The sequence below is a fragment of the Phragmites australis genome, chromosome 1, assembly GCF_958298935.1.
Source record: "Phragmites australis chromosome 1, lpPhrAust1.1, whole genome shotgun sequence".
NCBI lineage: Eukaryota > Viridiplantae > Streptophyta > Magnoliopsida > Poales > Poaceae > Phragmites > Phragmites australis.
The window spans coordinates 9,583,487-9,608,499 of NC_084921.1; the positions used below are offsets into that span (position 1 = coordinate 9,583,487).

The 25,013-nt window shown below is 43.3% G+C and overlaps 4 protein-coding genes across 5 annotated transcripts; all 4 read right to left on the reverse strand.

The window, feature by feature from the left end:
• Positions 1-1,948: 1,948 nt before the first annotated feature.
• On the reverse strand, positions 1,949-4,594 carry LOC133908746 (plastoglobule-localized metallopeptidase 48, chloroplastic-like). 2 transcript variants are annotated; one of them, XM_062350893.1, is made up of 9 exons: positions 4,073-4,586; positions 3,911-3,968; positions 3,753-3,820; positions 3,381-3,560; positions 3,110-3,206; positions 2,922-3,028; positions 2,473-2,606; positions 2,205-2,360; positions 1,949-2,074 (listed from the first exon to the last, which is right to left on the reverse strand). In XM_062350893.1, the coding sequence occupies exons 1-8, from the start codon at positions 4,295-4,297 to the stop codon at positions 2,228-2,230; spliced, it is 1,002 nt and encodes a 333-aa protein (XP_062206877.1). In that variant the 5' UTR covers positions 4,298-4,586; the 3' UTR covers positions 1,949-2,074; positions 2,205-2,227. The 2 variants fall into 2 exon arrangements, 1 of the variants encoding a protein (XP_062206877.1); XR_009908260.1 differs by lacking the exon at positions 1,949-2,074 and having other exon boundaries at positions 2,216-2,360; positions 2,473-2,608; positions 4,073-4,594.
• A 441-nt stretch (positions 4,595-5,035) lies between these two features.
• Positions 5,036-8,606, reverse strand: LOC133908776 (putative pentatricopeptide repeat-containing protein At2g01510). The gene is made up of 2 exons (XM_062350933.1): positions 5,931-8,606; positions 5,036-5,313 (listed from the first exon to the last, which is right to left on the reverse strand). Exon 1 carries the CDS (start codon positions 8,416-8,418, stop codon positions 6,004-6,006), a length of 2,415 nt encoding a protein of 804 aa, XP_062206917.1. The 5' UTR covers positions 8,419-8,606; the 3' UTR covers positions 5,036-5,313; positions 5,931-6,003.
• Positions 8,607-11,839: 3,233 nt separating this feature from the next.
• Positions 11,840-16,970, reverse strand: LOC133908784 (uncharacterized). Its single transcript, XM_062350943.1, has 14 exons — positions 16,790-16,970; positions 16,205-16,281; positions 15,998-16,075; positions 15,811-15,889; positions 15,424-15,491; positions 15,105-15,206; positions 13,857-13,946; positions 13,702-13,776; positions 13,571-13,603; positions 13,407-13,487; positions 13,020-13,073; positions 12,875-12,946; positions 12,727-12,801; positions 11,840-12,357 (listed from the first exon to the last, which is right to left on the reverse strand). The coding sequence occupies exons 1-14, from the start codon at positions 16,824-16,826 to the stop codon at positions 12,202-12,204; spliced, it is 1,077 nt and encodes a 358-aa protein (XP_062206927.1). The 5' UTR covers positions 16,827-16,970; the 3' UTR covers positions 11,840-12,201.
• Positions 16,971-18,568: 1,598 nt separating this feature from the next.
• On the reverse strand, positions 18,569-20,213 carry LOC133908793 (small ribosomal subunit protein uS7-like). Its single transcript, XM_062350955.1, has 4 exons — positions 20,030-20,213; positions 19,643-19,914; positions 18,922-19,125; positions 18,569-18,815 (listed from the first exon to the last, which is right to left on the reverse strand). Exons 1-4 carry the CDS (start codon positions 20,102-20,104, stop codon positions 18,761-18,763), a joined length of 606 nt encoding a protein of 201 aa, XP_062206939.1. The 5' UTR covers positions 20,105-20,213; the 3' UTR covers positions 18,569-18,760.
• Between the last annotated feature and the right edge of the window lie 4,800 nt (positions 20,214-25,013).

Genomic DNA, 25,013 nt, shown 5'->3' on the forward strand with positions numbered 1-25,013 from the left:
AACCCTTTATTTTTATTATGATATTATTCTAAATGATTCTTAGTCTTATATTATTATATTAAAAAATAATGATACATAGACTAGCATATGCATTGATTAATAATTATGTTTTATATATCATAGATATAGATATATCAAATAAATAATGTAGACACATGTTAGATAATATGGTATTGAATAGACTCCACCTTGAGATACTAATGGGATTGTTATATAGTGTGTCATCAATTGTAATCTCAAACGATGTATTTGTAGGATACTTAGACTTGAGATCGTCATTGATTCCCAAAATATGTAATAGTTTTATTAGGAGCTATCAAATGGTACTCCGTAACTGGATAGTCATAAAGGTAGGTTTCAAATTTGCCATGAAACATGTCATGGGGTGTAAGCAATTAAGATGGAATTTGTCTCTCCTATAAAATGAGAGATATATCTATGAACCCCTTAATGTAGTTGGATTAGAATGTGCATGTCATACAAATATGATTAAAGAGTTAATCACGAGTTGAGTAATTCACTACAAGATTGAGTGAATGGTCAAGCTATCACAAGGATAAAATGTGCCTCGTTTTGAGCTTGACTGATATCATGATGCAAAGGGATTAGTGTATGTGTATATCAAGTTCAACTGATATGATTTTTATGTATATTTGGGAGTTAATAAGGTCTGCTAAGGACCGCTATTGATTTCGGTTCAGAAAGAGATTTTCAAGTCATAACCGTTTGTACATGAACCTAACGGATCACATACTTAATGGGTTGAAACAAAATACGTGGATTGGATCCATAAGAGGGTTTGATCGGGTCGTGATCCATCAGGGACTAGAGTTCTGATGGGATACCAATCTGGGAGCATATAATATGACCTATATAAGGGGAGACGTGGGAAGGGGTGTGCACAGTTGGATCACTCCGAAACTCTAGCCGCGTCCGCTCTTTCCAACCTCTCGAAACCCTAGTTGTACATGCGGTGCTAGCACACCGACGTTCAACGTTCCACCCTAGGACGTGTGGATACTATAGAGACGCTGATGCTATTGCGGCGATGATCGGCTTGACGACAACTGGAAGCTACTGTTGATTTGACTCTTATTCGATTTTAGGTGATAATCCCACTGAGTTCGACTGCTTCCTCTGCATCAACGCGCATGATATTGGACTGGTCTGCTCCAACTCTTTTTCCACTGCACTGCACGTCAAGTGTTAAAGATCTATAACCGCTACTCGTATGGTTTCTTGATTGAACACGGTATAAAATTTTATTTTACGCTATCGTAGCCTACACATTCCCCAACAATTCCTATCAAGTACCAACAAGCGACCAAGTAAGCATATGATTTGATCTCCAACAAGTGGCATCAGAACACGAGGCAACAATGGCTTGAGCGCATATGGCACCAGCAGGAGCCAACAGGTTGTGGTCCTAAGGATAGTGAGGAAATCAAGCAGCTCGTTGGCACTCCATGTGCCGACAGGCACAAATTACGCCAATTGGGCCCTCTCAATGAGGGTGAATCTACAGGCGCAAGACATATGGGAGGGGAGGCGATCGAGCTCGACACAACGGATTATCATGCAGACATCATGATGTTAGCAGCGATCTTGTGTACAGTTCCCTTAAAGATGCTCTAGTCATTGACTCACTGGCGAAGAAGAACATAATCAAGGAGGCATGGGAGACGATCAAGGTGATGCGGCAGAGTGTAGTGTGTTCGAGAAGCCAATGCCCAGTTCAAAGATGGAGAATCCATCAATGACTTCTCGATGCGGATCATGGGGTTGGTGAACCGTCTTCGTGACCTCGGTGACGAGCTGCCGAACGAGAAGGTGGTTTGAAAGTTTCTACACATGGTGTCTAACATGTTCTCGTAGGTGGCGGTCTCAAGTGAATCTCTGCTAGATGTGGCGACGATGTCGGTTGAGGAGCTGACTAGTAGAAGCAAACTAATGTAAAACTGCACATGTATACATTATACGTCCATGCCTGTATCTGTTTTCCAACAGCAATGGTGTACTCCAAATCCAGACATTCCGTTTCATATACAAACTACACAGTCTACACTCTACAATCCTGCAAAAATGGGCCAAGCCAAAAAGAGAGGGAAAAAAACTCGGTCAGGTATGCAGCAAGCAGAAATTATGAATCGAAATCAAAGGCTTGCATCTTTGCAAAGAAACATGACAGATTGTGAGTACAAAACCTTTTCATATGTGTCACCATTAACTAGACTTCATTTAACCCCAGCTGAAGCATTTTTTGCATTATGGTCTTGTACTCCTGGCTCCTTGACCACTCATCAATCTCGCGGGCTCGCATCACAGGCAAAGGGTGTGAAAGCTCTCTAGTTTGAGCATTCCTGCAACATGTAAAGAGAGATAAAGAAATGCAATACAATACACATTCATTTCCACAACATTAATAGATTGCCAATCATGCTGCTTCAAGGTTCAAGAGGTAACAGTTCTAACCGGATGTACCACCCAACTGGGTTCGACGCAGCCTTGTCATAGGAACGAGCTTGCTCCAAGAAGGCATCCACGTTCAGCTGGTCGGCAAGAGATGGGCATCCTCCGGCCAGTTTCATCAGAACTGAGATGACAACCTCTTGACAATCAAGAGCTTAGTATTAGGTGATGATACCAACTTGTAGAGTAAACATTATATGTCAAATCCAAGAAGAGCTATTTCTTCTTTTATTTGAGATTGAACAGCAGATGTTCCTTCTATGCACTGAATTGAATGGACTTCTACTTTTGCGCACACATTCATATATAAATCTCTGGCAGCACCATGCAAAAAATCCACTTACAAGGCAAAAGCAAAGATGGAAGAAACAACATTGCCAACTCTTCTGCTGGACATTACATTCAATACGAATCAACTTACATTTCAAAAATTAGTTTATGGGTGAAGGTACCTTTGGGTCTTGCACCACAAGAAGAGCTGCTCTATCGCAAGTCAGCTCTGCAGCTCGTAGCCACCTGTACAACTGTTCTTCCAGGAAGCCAGCAACCATGCCAAAACCTGACGAGAGTGCATGTACTTACCATGAGATGCAGTTCAACTACAGTGTATTTTTAGCTCCTATGTGGTTAGATGGCTTACCAGGGACAGTGTATGCTCCCATTGTTAGTATGTTGGCAAAGGTAAGCCACACACCATGATCGCACTTCAGGTGACCCAACTCATGAGCCAAAACAGCCTAATCGAAACAAAACTTATATGATGAGTACTTGATGCATTCAGACCCTGGCAATTACAAGTACGCAATTCATCATTCTTATTTGAATGGCTCATCTAGACAAAGCCAGAAAAGAAAAGGGGGGTAATTTACATCTCTGTAACAGCTTATGTGTGTGTGAAGACGCAATTGTACCTGCAATTCCTTTCTAGTCAGCAGCTCCACAAGGCTTGTGTGGACAACGATGAATGGTTTTTTGCCGTTGATTGCTAGGGTGTACGCATTAGGAACAGGATTCTGCCGTATGTACAAGTCGGGAGCTTCCGTGTTCAATAGTTTTGCAGCCTCAACCAGGAGCTGGTGAAGATCAGGCAGCTGAAGAGACAAGAACACATTATTAGTGCCTTGAATTCAGTCTGAGTACAGTAACATCTGGTGATGGTGAAAGTAACAGATCATTACGTGCAAAAATTTCACCGTGAAAAGATTGGTGAGAGACTGGAACTAATTATTGAAGAGCTGATCCCTTCATAAATTATTTAGAGATGATTAATTTGGCAGACAGACCTGGTTCGGGGAAACGAGAACAGATGATCCAATGTTCTGGAGGACCATTACTTGCTCTGAGACCGGCCCTGCAGTAGCAAAAGATAACAGGAATGAATTGTTGAGGCTACTACGCTGAGATGGATTGGTAAGGTAGAAGAGTAAGGTGAGTGAGTGACCTAGCAAAGCTTTGCCCATATCGTTAAGGCCCGGAACCGCTCTTAGCAGCAAAGTGTTCTGCAAAACAAGAAAGAATTTATCAGAGGACAGAAACATATGTATCATCATGCAATCGAAAAGGATATGTAGACAGAAATACAATGAATTAGAATTTAACTGACCTGCTTGTCGAGCGGGTGGCGGAAGTCGTCGGCGTCGAGGCCCCGAGCGACCGCAGGGGAGGCGCGGGCCGAGGCAGCTGTAACCACAACGACGTGCCTGCGCCACGGGCGCCTGGAGGACGAGGAGGAGGAGGAGAGCTTTGGGGTCCAGTAGCAGCGGAAGGCGACGAGCTGGCGAGGGAGCGCGGGCCCAGAGAGGAGGCCGGGAGGAGCACAAGCCGCCATGCCCGTGAATCGAGAGCAAGGTAAGTTCCCACGAGTCCGTCCAGCCGAAGAAGGCTGGGAAGTACGGGCGGCCGAGGAGCTAACTAAGCTCAGCTGGTAACTTCAGACTTTACGGCTCTGCTACTAGTTTGTAAGGTGCCAAATTAAGCCCCCCCCAAAAAATATTTTCACGCGTACGTTGCATATGCATTCCACGTAGTATATACGTTTTTTAAATCTTTATTACAGTATTTCTAATTTTCACGGAATTGGCTGCTGACAGTCCTATGATCAGAGCGGATACACTGGCCCGGCATTTCTTGCTGCCCCCCCCCCCCCCCCCCTCCTTCCTCACCAGAAAAAGGTTGCGTGACTGACGTGTTCAACATCAGACCACTTGGTTTAGCCTTGGCCTCAGCCTCGCCCTCGCCCTCAGCCTCAGCTTCAACTGGGTGGGTGCGGCCGACTCTGTACCTTCAGTTCAGCTTCAGCCTCACCACAGATTTTTCAGATCAATACCAATAGCTCAAAACAATGCACAATTTTTTTCAGATCAGTATTAAGGAATTTTCATTTTCGAACTTCCGTAAAATGAACAGATTTGGCACTAGTGGTGCATCATAATTCATAACTCAGCATCCAGCGAATATCTGATAAACTGAACCATCCTATTTTTTCGCTATCAGACAAGTAACATTAGTACCATCTCTCCTGGGGGGGGGGGGGGGGGGGGGGGATGACTAGTTACTACAACATGGATACAAACTACTTGTGCTTCCAGTTCATGTGTCAATAGAAGCTCCCTCATCAAAGATTTCCAGTGGAACGCATCATTTTCAAGAAAAAAAGAACAATCATAGCTGAAAGTATATCTGCAAAATGGAAGGCAGTTACCTGTCAGATCCGCAACGGGATTCAGATAGCATTTTGATAGCATACATTCGTTCACTTCGAATATGCCAACCACAACTGAGCCGAATGGCACAGTTATCATGCCTCAAGTTTCAACAGCAAATAATTCAGGGGCGTCTTCAGTTCTGTGAAAACCATAAAAGTTTTCAGTAACAGTTCAAATATAAGGCATTCAAATTTAGGACAATTGCAACTATAACTGCATAGCGATCAATATAATCATGATCTTTAAGAGTTTGCACAATACGTCTTTTGGCTGGTAATCAAACTCAAGAGGAAAATACAGTTAAAAACACAAGGAATATCAATGTGACCAGATAAATTTACATATGCACAAAATGTGCTGATTCAGCAATTATTATATATGGTCAAATCTGGGAAACTACATAATGGCAATCATCCAAATGCCAAAAGAAAGGGGGAACTTGTCATGGAAAAAAAATGAATCACTACCTAACATTTTTTACCCTTTATTTATTGCAATTTGTGAACGAAATAGGGCAATTTCACGCCTTACATAGGTAACTGATTAAGCCTTGTTTGACATGGCAAAATGGATCTCAGTTCTCGGATCTACTTCCAGAGTCCAACGACATAGATGCAAGAGAAACCACTAGCACATTTTTTTCCCCAAAAACAAAACCAAGGAACTTAAAATGTTACTAACAAAATTGCAGTGTAACGGTAATGTAACGAACTGCACTACTTTAAGTTTATCATTTAAGACGAGCATACACTGTACCTGACATATGTGCTCCTGTTGACTTCGGTTGTTAATCAACATATTAAGTGTGCATATTCAGCTAGCCAAGGTACTACCAGTAGTCTCCACAAGAGCAAACTCCATCCTTGAAATGGTGAAACCTGCGTGAATCTCTTACAATAATGTCTCTGTTCACAATCTTTGATATCATCTTGATGGCAGCATGGCAGTCTAGGCAGGCAGTCAGATTCTTCATAACCCTAATTGGTGTCCCAGGTGGGGTGTTAATCAGAGCAAATGCAATGGCCAATCTCTCACTGTGGTATTTTAGTGACTCCAACTTTAGCTCATCATCCACCAGATGCAAGGCACAGCTAGTGTCAGGCTCATAGCCTCGTTTATCCATCTCTTTGTACAACCTCTCAAGCTCTTCTTTAATCTCAGCTATCATTGGGTTGGTTTGATCATTTGAAGAAAAGCTGTAGATCTTTTGCTTGATTTCAACCCAACTGTTAGCCGACTCTTTCCGAACTCCTTTATCTCTCATAATCTTTTTCACACGTGCAGCATCTTCCCACTGACTAGCTTTAGCATATATGTTGGACAGTATGACATAGGGTGTCGCGTCTGTGGGCATCATAGTGAACAATTTGTCAGCTACAACTGTAGCTAAATCCTTGTTTCCATGGATCCTACATGAGTGAAGAATGGAGCTCCATATTATTGGATCAGCCTCAAACGGCATCTCGTCCAACACTTTCTGAACTTCATCAAAACAGCCTGCACGACCCAAAGTATCGATAACGCAAGAATAGTGTTCCTTCCAGGGTGATATGCTATAATAATGTTTCATCAAGTCAAAGTATTTAATGCATTCTTCCGCAAGACCATTGTGACTGCAGGCTGCTAGTACACTCAAGAAGGTGACTGAATCTGGATGAAGACCACAGTGAAGCATGCTTTCAAACATCCTGATGGCATTCTTTGCTTGTCCATAGTGTGCATAGGCTGAAATAACAGCGTTCCATGTGATGGGATTCTTCTCAGGCATCTCATCAAATGTTCTGAGGGCTTCATCCAAACAGCCACACTTTGCATACATGTCAAGAAGGGCACTACCTGAGAACACGCTGGACATGTGGCCAGATTTTATGAGGTAAGAATGCAATTGCCTTCCTATCCCAATCATAGCCAAGCTTGAGGAAGCCTTCATGATGCTTGAACATGTCGCCCTATCAGGATTTAGACCAGCTCTTCTCATGTCACAGAATAATTGCAATGCTTCCTCATGTTGTCCATTCTGGACATTCCCAGTTATCAATGCGGTCCAGGAAATGGCAGTTTTGTCACTTTTGTTTGCAAAATTAATCTTTGCAGCGTCCAGCATACCGCATTTTGAGTACATGTCAATCAGGGCGTTTCCTACCAGATCCTCCAAAGAAAGGCCAAGAAGGACCAATTGAGCATGTATTTGCTTCCCAATCTTGATGTCAGGCAACGACCCAGCTACACTCAGCAAACTAGCATAAGGTAAGGCCCGCCTGTCAAAACCGAGTGTCTGCATCTCGCTGAATAGCTGCAGAACCGTACCGGCAGATCGGTTCCAAGCATAGGCTGCGATCATCACATTGTACGAAACATTGTCCCTTTCTGGCATCTCATTGAACAGCTGCTTCAAATCACCAAGGCAATCACATTTCGAGTAGAAATCAAGCAATGAGTTGTTGACAAAGACGTTGTGCGCTGAGGTGGCTCTGGCAACAAGACCATGGATCTGACTCCCAAGGTGGAGATCACCCATACCTGTTGCCACGGTCAGCATGCTCGAGAACGTGAACTGGCTGGCTTCAAGACCTGCACAACGCATAGCAGCAAATAGCTCGAGTGCCTCCCGATGCAGGCCCTCCCTGGAGCACCCCATCATCATGGCATTGTACGTGACGGAGTCCCTCTCTGGCATTTCGAGGAACACTCTCCGCCCAGCAATAAGGAACCCGTGCTTGCAGTATGAGTCGAGCAGCGTGTTGCAGACGACAACGTTGGTGTCGAGGCCGAGCTTGGTGACGACGGGATGGAGAGACGCGACACCGCAGCCAGGCACATTAAGAATGGTGGAGACAGTGACGCGGTCAGGAGCGACGCCCTCCCTGAGCATGTCGCGGAAGAGGGAGAGGGCATCGGAGGCGCGCCCGTCCGCGGCGACCGCGCTCATCATGACTGTCCAGGTAACGGCGTTGCGGTAATGCGCGGAACGGAAGAGGGCCTCGGCGGCGGCGAGGTCCCCGGACCTGGAGTAGCCGGAGAGCATGCGGTTGAGGGAGAAGGCGTTCTTGTGGGGCATCCGGTCGAACACCTCGCGGGCGCGGACGAGGCGGCCCGAGGAGATGAGGGAGTGTAGGTGGAGGTTGAGGCGGTAGGTGACGGGATCGAAGCCCGTCTTGACCATGCGTGCGTCCAGCGGCGTGCCGGCGCCGGCGAGGAGCGCGGCGATGCAGCCGGCGCCGCCGGTGGGCTTGCATGGGCGCATCGCGGCATGGGCAATCGGGCGCCACCTACTCTAGCCCGCCCCGTCCTGGATGCTGCCTCTACCCGTACGCCCTACTATGCTCCGGCGCCACCCGCGGCCTGTCGTCTTCTCCAGCGTCACCAGCCGCCGCGTCGCGCTGCCGCAGCAAGCCCTCGCCTAACCGGCAAGTCGTTCATTCAAACTGTACAAGTTCTACAATGTTTGTGTACTTTTCAAAATTCCGCTTCTTAGGTCAAAAGGCGTATTCTTTCCTTTCCCACTTCCAAGCAGATCCTCAGTTTACGTGCAGAGTTTGGAGATTTTTTAAAAAAATAATATTATTTTATTAAAAATCACAAAAATAATAGTTAAATCCTATATTTACAGAAATAGATATATGCTGGTACTTCACGTGCCGATATCCTATATAGTAGTGGGTCTATGTGCTAATCGTTCGTGTTGATATATTCTATGTCTCACAAACGATATTTAAATAAAATTTTATAATTTTTTCATATAATCTCGAATAAAGATTATCTTTATACGAACATTGTGTCTTTTGATGAGATCTAGTTGAATATCTTTTATTTAAATTTAATTAATTATATAAAGTAATTATAAATTATAGATCTGAAAAACTAGATTTAAGGATGTGTTTGTTTCGTGACCTTAACGTGTCCCGCCAAAATTTGGTCGTGTCTCACACTCTCACTCATTTGGCTTGCATTTGGTTTGTGAATAAAATTTGACTAAGCCCAAAAGAGATTTGGTTGGCCTATCTACAGTCAACACCGAAGCAGGACGTTTTCTAGGTGGCCGATTTGTGCGGCGATTTTGGCTTGGCCGCATGGCTAGCCATAGCCACGTGTCGCCTCGTGAATGATGCATTTAATGTATTGTTTTTAGTATTATCAAGTTTCTAATAATAAAATTTGCTAACCTGTACATCTAATTATAAATCCGTTCGTAGCATTGTATTTGTTATAATTTAATCTAGAAAATATGACCTTATTTAAATATATTTTAACATAAAAAATTAATGATATATGGACCCTACATATCATACTCACTGTTTTGAAATATTTTGACCAGACAACAATCTAAACACCAATTTTACTTTTGTCTTTGACAGAGCCTTAACTTTGGTTTGGCTACAAATCAAACACTACTTTTGTACCTTGAATTTAACTCTATTCTAAATTTAGCCATGACAAATATTTAATCAGACTTTATTAGTCAACAACCAAACAACCCCTAAAACTTCTAGCCACCTTCAAATACTTCTAAACCTCAGCTATCTAACTTGTAAACCTTGATCAAGCACTTCTAAACGTCGACTGTCTGGTTTCGGCTTTATTGTTTGTTGTTGGTCCGCACAAAAAATACTTCACGTGAAACTTAGGGGTAAAACACTTAATTTCCTCTTCATACTAAAAGAAAATCCAAATAAAACCGACAACACAAAAAATCGGGGTAATGATTGAAGGGCTGTGAACAGAGATGATCAAATGGATATATCGGATCGGCTCGGCACGAGTTCATTTAGGCACGGCTCGGATACGTCCTGACTTGAACGGATCGGTTAGGTCGTGATGTACTAGCCCACGTGTCTCCTCTCGGCCTATAGCACAGTTTGTTGGTCATCGTGTTGTGTCGGTCGATTCGACCATGATTATGGCCCGACGACATGGCCAGTGCAGCGGGCACTGCGCCACGGGCGGCCCAGCGACGCACGGCCAGTCAAAAAATAAAAAAATAGATATAAAATTTTAAAAATATATAAAAATAAGATAAAATATAGAAAATAGGTAAAAATAGCTACAAAATAAAAAAATAAAAAATAGAAAATAGAAAAATAGCTAGGTCCAGACGTATCGAGCCGAATCATACCCGTCGGTGCCTATTCATGTCATACACGTGTCAGTATGCTGTGCCACGTGCTCAACTGGTACGGTCTGTAACCTCGTGCCATATCGATTCGACCCATCTAGACTCAGACCGTACTATAGCTAAACCGTGAATATAGTATCGTGCCGTGCCTCAGACTGTCCAATAAGCACCACATATTTAGTTTAGTTGTGAAGACTTGTTTTATATAACTAAAACCGTCTAGAGCACGTGGCGACATGGCGAGCCTTCTTTTGAGATGGAAAGTAGCGGCCTTGGAGACCATGCAAGCTAGCTGCGGTCCAGAAAATAGTAGGGATTCGGATTTTTTTATTTAATTTTTTTTAAATTTAGCAAATTTAGGCAATTGTTTGAAAAAAATAGTAATTATAGGCGTCTATTGCCCGTTTGAAGGACGACTTATGTCGTCCCTTCCGATGAACGGCATGTTTAAAAAAATAAAACTGTTGTAAGGGCGATATGTTAAAAAAATAAAAATATAATATTCTATTACTCTCAAAATTCAAAATAATATGTAAATATTCATAAAAAATTCTGAAAACAAATTATGCTGTAGAGGATGCTATTATTTAGCTCTCACAAAATTTTGAGCTAAAAAAGTTGTACAAAGAGAAAAAAAAGACAAATTTTAGGGATGCTAAAATTCGTACGTACTCAGTTAAAATTTGTTTGTTTTTTTCTTACTGTATAAGTAATTTTTTGAGTTAAAATTTGTACCTACACATATCGAGTGACATATGCCTATGCGTACTATTTTTTCGAACGGATACCTAAATTGCTAAATTTGAAAATTTAGAACATAAAAATAAAAATTTCGTAGGGATCGAAAGCAAGTTAGCTGCGGCGATTCATCATCGTTGAACGATCGAATCGAGACTCCGATCCAAAGTAGCTAGAGACTCTTTAAAGCATCATTCATGGATCAGGCCAATATCACTAATGTCGTTAACAATTTAGCGTGCGGATACGCATACGTGCTAAATTGCTGATGCGTCCATTCAACTTTATCTTGTTGGTGATGGGGCTCAAGCCCTCCTACCGGCTACTAGCTTCCTCCTTTTTTTATGCAAGAGACGGAGATGAAGAGGAAAATGAGATGGAGGGGATCAATCCCTACAGGTGGTGATCATTCATACATATACACGTGCCTGGGTGCTACGTCGCCTCCACTTTGTTTCGATTGGATCCGTCTTTGAGCACCTAGTGACACGCACGTCCTGCACAAGCGAATTTAACTCAAGGGTTGCTGCACGACTTTCCAGCGCCTTCGCCGACTCCAGAGGGGGAACCTATCGGATCAAGATCAACCGACGTCACAAGAGGGGGACCAGGATCAACCGACATCATCACTGACGCGTGACTCCGATCCCACACGTCAATGACATGTAACGTGAAATCAGAGAATCCCAATCCGAACCTACCACCGCCCTGCCGCCGGCTCCTTTCACTCCCGCCCCAACTCCTTCCCCGAGGAGCTTTGCACTCACCATCTTGCTTGCTGTTGGTTTTAATCTGAATCCAACAAAACACAATCTAGTTGCAACTTGCCACTGTTCTTTGCCAGCATGTATAACTGTATCATTACCTTACCACCGTTAAATTACAACATCATCGTCCACTACCATATACAAACAGCCCTTCCCAGACAGCAGCAACTACTGTCACAGGGCATCATGTTTCTCTTCCCGCGCCTAAAGAGAGTATAATTCAAATTGCGTTGTAATCCTTGACGTCAAGGCGCTGCTCTGCAAGACATTACATCCTACAAAAATTTGTATTCCCAATTGGAAAAAGGGAGCCGTCCTTTCGGCAAGTGCCCTGGTTTCTACTAACCTAACATATAGATAGATGTTGACCTCTTTGGATAAAAACACTATCTATCCGAGCACATACGTCTCAGCTGGTGGTGCTCCTTAGAAAACCAAGCGCTCCAAGCAGGGTTGAACTACCAGGTCTCCTGGGGCTTGGTTCCGTCGAGCTTGGCGCCCCACTCGGTAACTCTGAGGATCCTTCCTTCATAGAACTTGCTCTGCTAAAAACACCCTGATGATCCTGCACATGTGAAGTAATAAGAACTTAAGCTGCGACTTCAGAGTATAGAAGAAAAAAAAAATGTAGGCTGCTTTGTTCCTGGTTCAGATTAAGCACAAAGAAACTATAACTCCAATAATCCTATTTCTTTCACCGCATGAATGTCCTGTAACTAGCGACATCAGATCACACACACTGTAACCACAAGTGCCTTTAATGAATTCTCTCAAGTACATGCAATAAATTATTTATCTTCTGTAAGCACCATTTGCACATACAGCTAGTAATTTCAATATGTCTAATCAATGTGTACAACAATCATTAGGCAGAACAGATCATGAGCAGCACTAATCTGAAGTCACAAAGTGCCTTAGTTGATCATGGCCTTACTCTTTTAGGTGGCATTGAAGCTCCAACTAGCATACTCAGTCCTGATGCTGACATGGTTGTAGATGAACGCACAACCTACTTAAGCAAAATACATAAGATGGATAAGCCAGGTCAATTGTATTGTCAAAACAATGAAACCAAACCTGACCTTCGGTATCTCTGTTCTAGGTGACTGTGCTGCAGGAGACTCTGGTTCCAAAGCCAGAGGCAAAGAAGCAGCCTGTGGTACCAAAGACAAAGGGTCAATCAGTGAAGATCCAAATTGCAGAAACTGGAAAAGGTAAATAATTTACCCTAGAAATTCTCTCTGAAGATTCAATAGCAGGAAAAGGAGTTGATGATGCGACCTGAAAATTGTATGAATAACAATCAACAAGTATGACACAAGATAGTTGCCAAACTCCATAAAATGCAAGAAAGTTGGTATCATCTTGAAATCTGTGCCAAAAGCACCCGCCTGTAGTCACTTGAAAAGACAGAAAATTCTTTGAATCGCCTTACATCATCTATCAGAAACATATGGGCATCTTCATAACTTTCCATCTAAATACAATTGTGTCCTATGGGATTACAAGGGATACGAGGTCCAAACTTCTAACTAGCCACAGGCTATAGAATTAACATGACAATGTTCGCAACAAATTAGTAATTAGGGAGTCAGGTATGTTGTGCTGACTTGCCTGACGAGTATCAGCTTTTGGACTCTGATCCAATCTTTTAGTGAATTCACACAAGTCATATATTCCTCGTGTTGTACGATCCTAAGACATTTCGGTCAGAGATTAGAAACATATATGATTTCCTGGGGCCAAAACAAGTTGCAGTACTATGAACTTCTACTTACTTGAGTATAAGCAAGGCGTCCAAGCTTTGTCTCCTGCAATACAAGAGGGAATCAGTTTGTACCTAGCACTAAGAAGAAAATGAGCTATATTGAACAAAAAGGACAAAATATGCATCGTACAAGATACCTACCAGACTACGAACTACAAGATGAACTGTTTCCATTTCCTTCTGGAAGGCACTGAGATCTCCATGGATGATTGTAACCTATGAAATAATTTTGTCTCAGTCTCCCTTAAATAACACCAAATCCTGATAAAAGCGTAATACATGGGTACGCTTCAAACCTCTTTCCTTGTGGCTTCTGAAATTTCTTGGCATTCATCTAAACTACAATCTACACGGTCAATCCTTCCAGCAAGGTGTCTCTTTGCAGCCTGATATCAGAATATTTCACATAAGTAGAGTTCTGGTTGCAACAGTTGGAGTTAGAACATCTATATGCTACCATACAACAAAACTAGTCTAATGTCTGGAGGCATATCAAGTGCGAACTGTGAAGCCTAGAACTGTTTCCTTTTTCTTCTTGGGTGTTTTTCCCCTCTTTCAGTTCAACATAGGGCATAGGTATTAATGGAATTATACAGAATCCATATATATCAAAAATCATATTGGGATATGCACGTATAAATAATGTAACAAAAATGGACAAAAACTTATAAGTATTTGACACTTTTCCCTCTGCTTCTAAGCACATGACACTTTTGACCAAAATTGACTTTCTCAATCCGTAGGCACACCACACACTTTCCCATATTTCCTTTATTAAACCCGCCAATTCTCCATATTTTACTGCCTTGTTTTATGCGCTTGAGATATTATTGGAGGGTGTTTTGGTCCACTTGCACTAAAAAAATGACTGCGTAGATACTGTGTGCATTTGTGCACTGGTCAAAAGTGCCAAATACATGGAGACAGCAGAATACAGAATATCAAGTATGAAATCATAAGAAAGCATAACAATATAGGAGATATGACCATCGTAAGAAAGGTTCTGTTGTGAATTGAAGGTCTTAAGCCATTTTCACTGAAAAGCCTTTGATGTAATGATTTCTATTCCTGTTGTAACTGAACAGCCATTATAACAATATAGGGGTTGACATATCGAAGTCATAACTTTATCAGGATGTCACAGGATTGATTGTACTGAATGTTTGGACTTCGTAGTTTGTACCCATCATCTTTAGGACAGTTCATGATGCAATTTTACCATAGGACCAGTACTTAAAAAAAAAACAAAGAAAGGGCTACAAGGTTGTATACATGGAATGGATGGCCATAACTGTTAACGTATAATTGCTGGTCAGGCTGCATAATCGGGCTCATTAGACCCTATAATCACTTCTAGGTGGGTGACCAAATGAATACAAGGTACCAATTTTTAGAAACTTGTGTAGCGCTTAGTTTAAGGAGTACGCAACAGATATGCCGATTATTGTGATGCACATGTGAGAACTTGAAGGTCTAATAGTAATATTATAGTGAACAATGGAAGAAGAAACTTACTATAGTGAACAATGGAGGAAGAAACTTACATTAACATTTTCTGAAACCTGATCCACTTGTTTACCCACTACATTAGAGGCATCAGATAAACCACGCTTTGTCACAAACATCATATCAGAAAGTTTCCACCCCTGTAATCACAATTTAGCTCTGATAGAAGTGACAATGGCCAAAACATCAAATGGTACATTAGGAATAGTATTGGCAGTTTGCAGTTTATGACCATAGCGGTAAAAATGACAAGAAAGAAATAAAACTTTCTGCCTGCAGAATAATCTAATACAAATTTATTTAGTATACTTTGTTGAAAAAAGTATCCTTTCACTAAGTTACAAACCAAAGATGTACCTTCCATCTTATGAATAAATATCCAATAGCTCCAACAACAACAGCTGTTATACCATAAGCACCAGGGCCTGCAAAAGAATAATTTTGCTATCGTTGGTACAAAAGTCTATAAAGTTACTAGAAAAGTACACGATGGATATTTCAGTCGTTCCTAAAATAAACCAGCAAGCATTCTGTGAATCTAGGCTACGGTAATAATTCCTAGTAAGTTAAACTGACAACACTATCCTTGCAAAAAGAAAATTTAACAGCAGCACCAACAAAGAATTCTTCATTTCTTTGATGTGTGGTTTTCAGGGCCAGCAGGTAAAAGACCATAGCATGTAGAAGATAAAGCACAGTACAAATTTGTATGGAATAGAAGAGTGAATGAAAGAAAGGACTAACCAGGTCTACCATCAACAGTGACAATAGCAACATGATGTGATTTGGACAACATTTGCAGCTCCTCTCTTAGATAATTGACCTGAAGCATTTGTTTGATGAATAATTGCTCTGCTCTACTCTATTCTACGCACTGTGTGCATGCAATTGGTGTTCTAGCATAGAAAGAGCAGAATTGACAATTAAAAACCTGAGTTAACAACTGTGCGGTATGCGGACTGCTGGTAGATGGCACATCTTTGCCTTGCTTTGCGTTCTTGGTCATGAACTAAAGAGGAGAGGAGAAATAGGTGATACAGTGAAAACAATTGTTATCCAACAAGTGGTATTTGGTATTGTAGGGAGGGGCGGAAATAAACAAAGAGGAGGAATGCAGAGAGAAGGGAAATGTTGTTACCTTGAAAGCACTGGAGACTACATCCCTGAAGTTGGGAAGGCTGGAATCACCGCCCGCGAGTATTGATCCGATGACCCCTGCAAAGGGAAAGCACAGCGGTGTGACGATGAAGCATTCAAGCTTGTTCTAACAGTAATAAGCTAGCAACAACACTATGCACTGCAGTAATGAGCTTGTTCAAGCTTGTTCTAACAGTAATGACCTTGCACTGCTGGCTGTCTGAAAATCAATCAACAGACTACTCCGAAAGGCAGAGCAATGAGTTAATCTAAGGAGGCAAAGTGAGGGAGCTACCAACGCAAGCTAAGCCAGATGTTGCAGATATGTCAATATGCAACGCATGTTGCTGCTTACTAGTAGTAGCACGTATAGCATTTCTGCGAATCCGTGGAGCTAGCACACTCAAAACTAACGAGCTAAGCGGGCCGGGTCGACACAGTATACAGTAGGGCTTTGAAAGTGGCCTGAGACTGAAGTTGGGAGCAGCTCAATCGGATGAGCCGGAAGAAGCAGAACACTAGAACAGAGGAGGAATCCGCGACACCATCACGGCATAAGGAGGCGGGGGATCTGGTGGGTGTGTACCGGAGCCGATGACGATGGCGATCTTGCCCACCACCATGCCTGCTCAGCTGCTCGGCCCCCGGCGCCACCGTGCCTTTTGCCTTGCGAGGGGTCCAACTAGAATCCTCCACCGGGGGAAGGGAAGGGGAGGGGAGGAGAAGGGACGGCTACCCGGCTAGGGTTCGTGCGTGTTCAGGTCAGCTGGTCCGACTCGTCTCGACTCGAGCCGGCCCGGTCGGTCGGATGGACGGACCGGATGCTGCTACGGTGTCTGATCGGGCCAGGTAGCCAGGAAAGGACGTGGACTCTGTGCTCACCGGACATAAGCCTCCAGCCGCTGTTGCCGGAAAAATAATCCTACTAAGTCTGGTCTCGTTTATTTTAAGGTCTACCACTCAATATATAACAAAAATTATTATAAAATTTATAATATAGATAAAAATATATATAACAAAAAAAATTACTACATATTATACTATAAATTAGATCTAAACCTCAAATATATAAGAGCAGGTCCCGTATGATTATTTTCTGCTGTTGCATGTGGCCACGAGAGAGCCGGGAACCCTGACTCGTGACTCCTGACCGATTGATTGTCTTGGACATCAAGAAAGAAAAGATGAACTTAAGCATTGACAATACAGCAGAGAAGTGCCTGGGCTGCATCTGGGGAAGAACACGAGGTCATGGTGTAGTGTGACCAATTCAATTGATGCATTACGAGATGACCTAAAGCTTGGGTAAAATATTAATGGTATTAAATAAGATCACTGACATTAAACATAGGTAGTTTTTTTTTCTTTTGGGATGGCAAAAAACTGGTAAAATAAATATTTAATACCCCTCTGATCATAAATATATATCGTTTTGGAAAAGTTTTACTACTGTTACGACCGGTTACTACTGTTACGAATTCTGCTGATCAGACCGGTTACTACTGTTACGAATTCTGCTGATGAAGTAAAAAAAAATTGAAGCAAGAATTATTATGCTAGTAGTTCGTCAAAAAACATTTCTAAAAGCAATAAAAAATTGACATGAGTTTTTTTTTCTATACGTAATGGTTTGAGCGTAATAACTCTCGTTTGAGGAAGTAGCGTAATAGCTAACACCGTGCAAACCAAAATTACATATGGAAAAAAAGGTCGGGTCAATTTTTTTATTGCTTTTAAAAATGTTTTTTTATGAACTGCCAGCATAATAACTCTTATTTTTTTACTTCATCGGTATGATCATAATTCGTACAGTAGTAACCGGTCTAATTAAAGCAATTTTTTATTGCTTTTAGAAATATTTTTTTATTGTTGATTCAAGCAATTTTTATTGAGAAAGAGACAAAACGGTCATTGTACGTACCAATTTAGGCCCAAAACATAAAAAATGGCGATTGCCACCCTTATAAGTGGCATTGTCTGAATTTCCCCAAAAAGCATACCGACTTTTTTGCCTCTAAAGCCAAATCTTGTCAGCGTTGCCAAATCTTTTGCACGGCAAAATTTGGTTCTCGTGAGAACCAAACCAAAGAGCCCTAGCCTTGGCATGCGTAAACTGATCCACCAAAATTTTGAAACAACCATATTAAGCTATACTTAACCCAACCAGAGATCCAGCAGTCGAACAGTAACCAAACAAGAGAACCGGCGACCGCAGACACAATCAGGACCCAAAACTACGAGAACAGAGACAATGAACCGACTATCTAGCAATGTTTGCAGCTCAAAGTCGCAACAAGCCAATTCGCCAGACATCGCACACACGAACATATTCATCAGCGCGAACTGGCAACGAGTAATTCAGATATGTAGGAACAAGAATTGATCAATTGAAAGAGTTCAATATGCATCTCTGCACCAACCGCGCGACATCTCTTCTCGGTAGTTTTCATTGTTCATTCAAAGCAAAACCACAGCTAGGTCCCAAAGTCTAAGCATCAGGTAGAACATAACCAAAACTCCTGCCAACAACAAGAGTGCATGACGACACAAGCTCCACTCAACGGTTGGCCTTGGCAACACGCTCAATCTCATCCTTCTTCTTGATAGCGTAGCTGTAACACAAATGGCAAACAGATGACTGCTGGTTACCATTTCACGAGGTCACTTGACTTGAGTTAGGAAACAAGCAACCGAGACGTAGTCGCACAGTATCAATACCTGTTGGACGATCCCTTGGCAGCGTTGATCAACTCATCGGCGAGGCACTCGGCGATGGTCTTGATGTTCCTGAAGGCACTCTCCCTGGCACCAGTGGTGAGGAGGTAGATGGCCTGGTTCACCCTCCTCAAGGGAGAGATATCCACAGCCTGCCTCCTCACAACACCAGCAGAACCAATACGGGTGGCGTCCTCACGCGGCCCACTGCAAGATAACCATAGCACATCATGTCAATAACAAAATCAAACAACCAATGGCATGATCGCTAACTATTACCAAAGAAGCACTTCGCCTAACAGAATTATAGCAGTGTCAGCAGCTGTACAAGACAACCAATCGCCATAATGACTGGGAACAATTTAGTGCATCCCAATATGGATCAAACTCTCAAGTGACGCAACCCTGTCCTCTCAATAACAGGTAGTAGTGGACAGGTTCCAAAGGTATTGCAGTATTTATCCAGCGAGAAATGTATGAGAAACTTCGATGGAAATTTGTACCACTTCAGCCAAGCTCACTTCCAATATCAACGTGTACTAATTCAGGTGGTGCCATCGGAAATGGCTGAAACAAGAGGCATGGAACCAATCTACAATCTGAGAACTAACTACTGCCAACAATGCCACCATACAGTTGTACATTCATGTGGTTATCCGAGTCAAACACAATTTGACATGACAGAGCAGCTCGTAGGTGGGGGAGGGTGGGTAAGAGACCGGACCTGTTGATGATCGCGTCCACGATGATCTGGATGGGGTTAGCGTCGGTGAGGAGGTGGATTATCTCCATGGTGTGCTTGACGATGCGGACGGCCATGATCTTCTTTCCGTTGTTGCGGCCGTGCATCATGAGGGAGTTGGTGAGGCGCTCCACGATGGGGCACTGCGCCTTGCGGAACCGCTTCTTCGAGTACCTCCCCGCCGTGTGCGGCAGGTAGGTCGCGTGCTTCGTCGACGACACCGCCAGATAGTCGGCCAGTGAGATGTCGTTGACCTGGAGATTCACAGATTTTTTTCCGATTCCGTTGTCACATCTCACATCCCATTGCTAGCAGCAGCGGCAGTAGCAGTCCGAAGAATCGAAGCAGAGAGAATATCCATTCACATACCTGGACTTCATCGAAGGCCCAGCGGTTGAAGAGCTTCACATCCTGCTGCAGCTGCTGCTCCACCGCCTCCGCCATGGCCGGGATCGAGAGAGCAATGTGCTGCTGCTGCTGTGCGTGGCGAAGCGGCGGCGGACGCAGAGAGAGAGGAAATCCTAGAGACGGCTTTGCTAGAGGGGGGATGAGAGAGGGTGGGTTTTAATAGGAGACTCCCTTCCAGCTAGGGTTTCTGATCCGACGGCTGTCCATTAGATCTCCTTTATAGACGGTGCAGATCAGCCGATGCCGTCTCATTAGCGGAGCGAGTTTGGGCCTTTGGGAGGCCCATTCGAACTGGGCTTGCAGAGCTGTGAGAATCCATATATATATATATATATATATATATATATATATATATATATATATTCAAGAATGCATGTCCATTTAAAAATAAGATCTCGCCCGTTGAATGGGTTAGAACTTTTGGGCCCGGCATTTAATGTATTAAATAACTGAAGAGAGGAATATTTTGTCCGTTTAGTGAGCAAGAATTTGATCTCACCCACTGAATAGACGACATCTTTATTAATATACAATAAAATAGACATATGTATAATTATCTTTCTAATATAACTTTTGTATACGACAATTCAAAAAACGTTGCACATTTATTTGGTGAAAAATGCTAGTTGTCCAAACGACGTCAACAAATGTTTCATTTTATCCTTAATTTTGGTTCGATGTCATTTTATTGATATTTCTTTATTTAGTAGATGTAAAAGTGTGCGAGTTGATTTTTTATGAAGTAATATTGGGAGGATACAAAATCTAATTTATTGAATAATAGTAGTTGTGATGATTGTGGGTACACACTAGGGGTATCGTATATGACATCTTCCTTCGGTCGATATATTTATTATGATTGTTATAGAATTGCCGTTGTACGATTAAATGGTCTGAATAGAATCATAAAACAAAAACATGGTATATGAAAGCTATTTATAACAGTAAAAATAATATAGTAGCATGTAAAAAGTCAATAATATAACACTATAAAACTAACAATGGCATAGCTACCTACATGTTGTGTCCCCACGAGTGGATGGTGGAGTAGTGTACTCATCCTGGGAGGGCTATGTCCCCGGGAGTGGCGCGTTAGGTAACCGCGACATACCGAGCTTGTCCTCTATCCGAAGATGAAGTCGTATCCAAAGGACCTGAGTAACGTGCCTGTCGAGGGTTAGTCCCTGACAATGATTTTGAGGTATGCTGGACAGTGGGTGTGTGAACGGCGTTTCAAGAATTGATATGTGCGCGTATGATGGACACAGGGACACAGGGAGTTATACAGGTTTAGGTTCCTGGAGGATAATAGCCATACGTCCTGTGTATTATGTTATGGAGGATCTCAATTGGTTACAGAGGTAGTTCTAGCTGACTGCCAGACTTGATATTCCTTTTTTTACAAACAGGGTTCTCATCCATTTATATAGTAGGGAGGAAGAGAACTTATATGTGAGTCCAAACAGAAGACCCTGCTCATCCTAAAATCTAACCCAATCCATTATTACGGAGGACCGTCCCCGACCACTTACTTGATCGGCCTGCTGACAATGTCCCGTCCATCGTGCGACGCCGTGTCGACCTGCAAAAGTCCCACTACATAGCATTTAATTCTACGAGACGAACAAGACCCCTCTGCGCCGTCCATGACTTCGTCCACTGGAGTTGGCATCTGAGGAAGGAAAACACTTGAGTGGATGTCAATAAATGCGATTGGACATGTTGTGTCAGATCCGGTCCTGCGACTAGTGAGGCCAGTCGTGCGACCGACCAGTTTTAGGAAATATACACATCTGGCCATTATATCCCTCGCGAGGTCTGTTTGCTAGGGTACCCCTTTACTCAATATACTGACAGTAGCTCCTGAGCTTCCTCGTGACAGTGACTTGGCCTGGTCACACCACTTGGGCCTATAGTCTGCCTAGAGATTGGTCATTGACGTCATCAGTCCTCATAGTGTAACTCTAAACTTTGCGTCACATGAGGAGGTTTAAATGTCCCAAGAGGGGGAAAAAGAGGGTACGAGAGAGATATATTGATTACTATTGGACATGAAGGATTCTTGGTTCCTTCTGAGCGCCCCCTCGGGTTTCGAGCAGTTTGAAGGCCGTGTTGGTTAGGGTGTCGCTGTGGTTTAAATAAGAGGAGTGCTTAATGGCCTTTCGAACCACCCCTCACCTTCCTTCTCACCCTCAAGCTTATAGTTCCTAGAGTACATTCGCCTCCATCCCATTCTGCATTCTACTATGTAGTGTCTGCAGGCCCTGAGGCCATGGCATATTCCCCTCCCTCATCGTCGGAGAGGTCGATGACCTCGGACGGGTCAGTGGGGTAGAGTCAGCTCCAGCTCTGGATCCGCTTGTCATGGTGCTTTTGGAGGCGGCGGTTGCCGCGGGTATGCTTGCGAGGTTGAAGCCAGCGACCATCGAGCTCATGCCCTTCCAAAGAAGGTTGCCCCCTTTCAGTCCATCTCAATCTCCCACCCGGGTGGATCCCTCGGCCGAGGTCATCAATATCTCCAATGACTAGGAGGGGGTCTATTGTGGCCTTCTGGAGAAGGAGATCGATGAAGGGGAAGAGTCAGAGATGAAGCAGAAGGGAGGTCTACAGGGTGCACCAGTGCCAGTCAACAGCCCAAGTAGGGTCTTTGCATCGGGCACCTTCCCTGGACCTTATGCCGGTTGTCGTCCAATCCTCGGAGTGGTGAGCTGCCGCTCCAAGGAGGAGTACAAGAGGTTCCTTGACTCATTCAAGGGCAAATAGAGGCAAGAGTACACACTAGGGGTATCGTATATGCCATCATTCATTCGGTCGATATATTTATTATGATTTTTATAGAATGATCGTTATGCGACTAAATGGTTTGAATAGAATCACAAAACAAAAACACGGTACATAAAAGCTATTATAACAGTAACAATAACATAGTAGCATGAAGAAAGACAAATACTATAACACTATGAAACTAACAATGGCATAGCTGCTTACAGGTTGTGGCCATGGGAGTGGACGGTGGAGTGGCGTACTCGTCCTGGGAGGGCTATGTCCCCGGGAGTGGCGTGTTAGGTAATTGCGACACACCGAGCTTATCGCTCTGTCTGAAGATGAAATCGTACCCAAAGGACCTGAGTAATGTTCCTACTAAGCAGCTCCATATAGCTACTTTGCGCCTCTATGTCCCAGAGATCGTTGATCTCAACACATAAAACAGCTCCATATAGCTACTTTGCGCCTATGTCCCAGAGATCGTTGATCTCAACACATAAAACAACAAAAAAAAAACATGTTAGCATCAACATGACATATGTAAAAAAATTATTATGCATGAAGCGAGTGTCGTACCTGAGTCGGGGACGCGAGAACTCGAAGGACCTGGGTCCATGGAGGAAGCGTGCATCACCCCGCTCGTGGCGTAGAAGCGGTCACCACCACAGGTGAAGGGTGGCCTAGATGTTGTGACGCTGTAGCAAGGGTCATCGGTGCCAGAGAACGAAAACCAAGGCAACATGCCACTGTACTAGGGGTGACCAGCCCTGGTGAAGAACTATCTCACCGTAGCAGGGCTCGAAGAGAAAGTCAAGGTCGAAGACATCCTCGACGGGTCAACGATGAAGGTCGGACGTTCCAGTGGGTGTGGCGGCTCAATGAAGGTGGCGAACGGGCGTGCCGAGATATGAGCTGACGCTTGTGGTCTCGTCGTAACGTCTGAGGACGAACTGTAGCTCATTGATCGGAAGACTTTGGCCACGTTCCGGATAATCTGGCCAAACGTCATGCTCATCTCAACCCTAGGGACCTTGCCGCCACTGTCAAGCTGCAACTTTGATGCACATGCCTCAGCATCAATTTGGTGCAGTACGTCCCTCTGCAAAGGAAAGCTTCATTTAATTACATATTTTTTTACAATCTATTGTAGTAAATGAGGACTAGCGTAGTGTTATTCGTACATCAAGAGAACGCGTCTGGTCCCTATGCGTTGGGTATGTGTCGTGCATGCCTGCCATGTGCTATGGAAGCTTGGTCGGTGTGTACGTGACCCGAATCCACATCTGAGGCACGAACTATGAGAGGTACTCCGTGTACGTCTCCTCAGAGTGTGGTCGATCCTCATCCATGACATGCTCGATAGCTTAGTCCCATTCATCAACCCACTGTTGCACGAGCCCCCCTCCGCGTCAACTTGCAGAAACATATATACGTGAAAACATGTGTAGACGTGAGTTGTATAAAAATGTAATTACAATGTTAAGCACATGTGTGTGTTGATAAGCACTGACCTAGTCACCTGTAGCGAGAACGCCTAGAACTTCCTGAACTGCCGCATCACGTGATACGGTGAGTACTCATCGACGTAGATGTCAAAGACGAGGGTGCAAGCCATGAGTTAGTACTCCCGATCACATAAGTAGAGCACTGAAAGTCCTAACGGAGCGCGTTGATGTACCTCGGCCTCCATGTATAGCCTCTAGCGGACATAGTCCACCGTTAGCTCATTAAACTGGTGTAGTACGAATGGTGTCTAACATCGAGCTCAGGGTCAAATAGCTCCAGGTGCGCCATATCAGTATGTTCACAAGTTATTTATATTTGTATATGCAAAACAAACATAGAGTAAGAAGTGTCGACCACTCTAGAATTGGTCTAAACTGGTCTTTATTTACGGGAACTAAACAAGTAAAAGTCCAACATATAACATGATATAATAAAATTTTCAAATCATACATACATATGTGAACAAATCACAACCTAACACGTTACAGCCTCGCACATAGTGACAGTCTCAGTACTAAAATAGTAAAAATATAATGTTGTGCACATAAATATCCATCACACCATGAATTACAACATTAATCGATCTCAATAAGCCGACGACCAACGACCCTGAGGACGTCTCCCATTGCACCATACCCGAAAGGACTTGCTTCCACAGGGTTTATACTTGGAA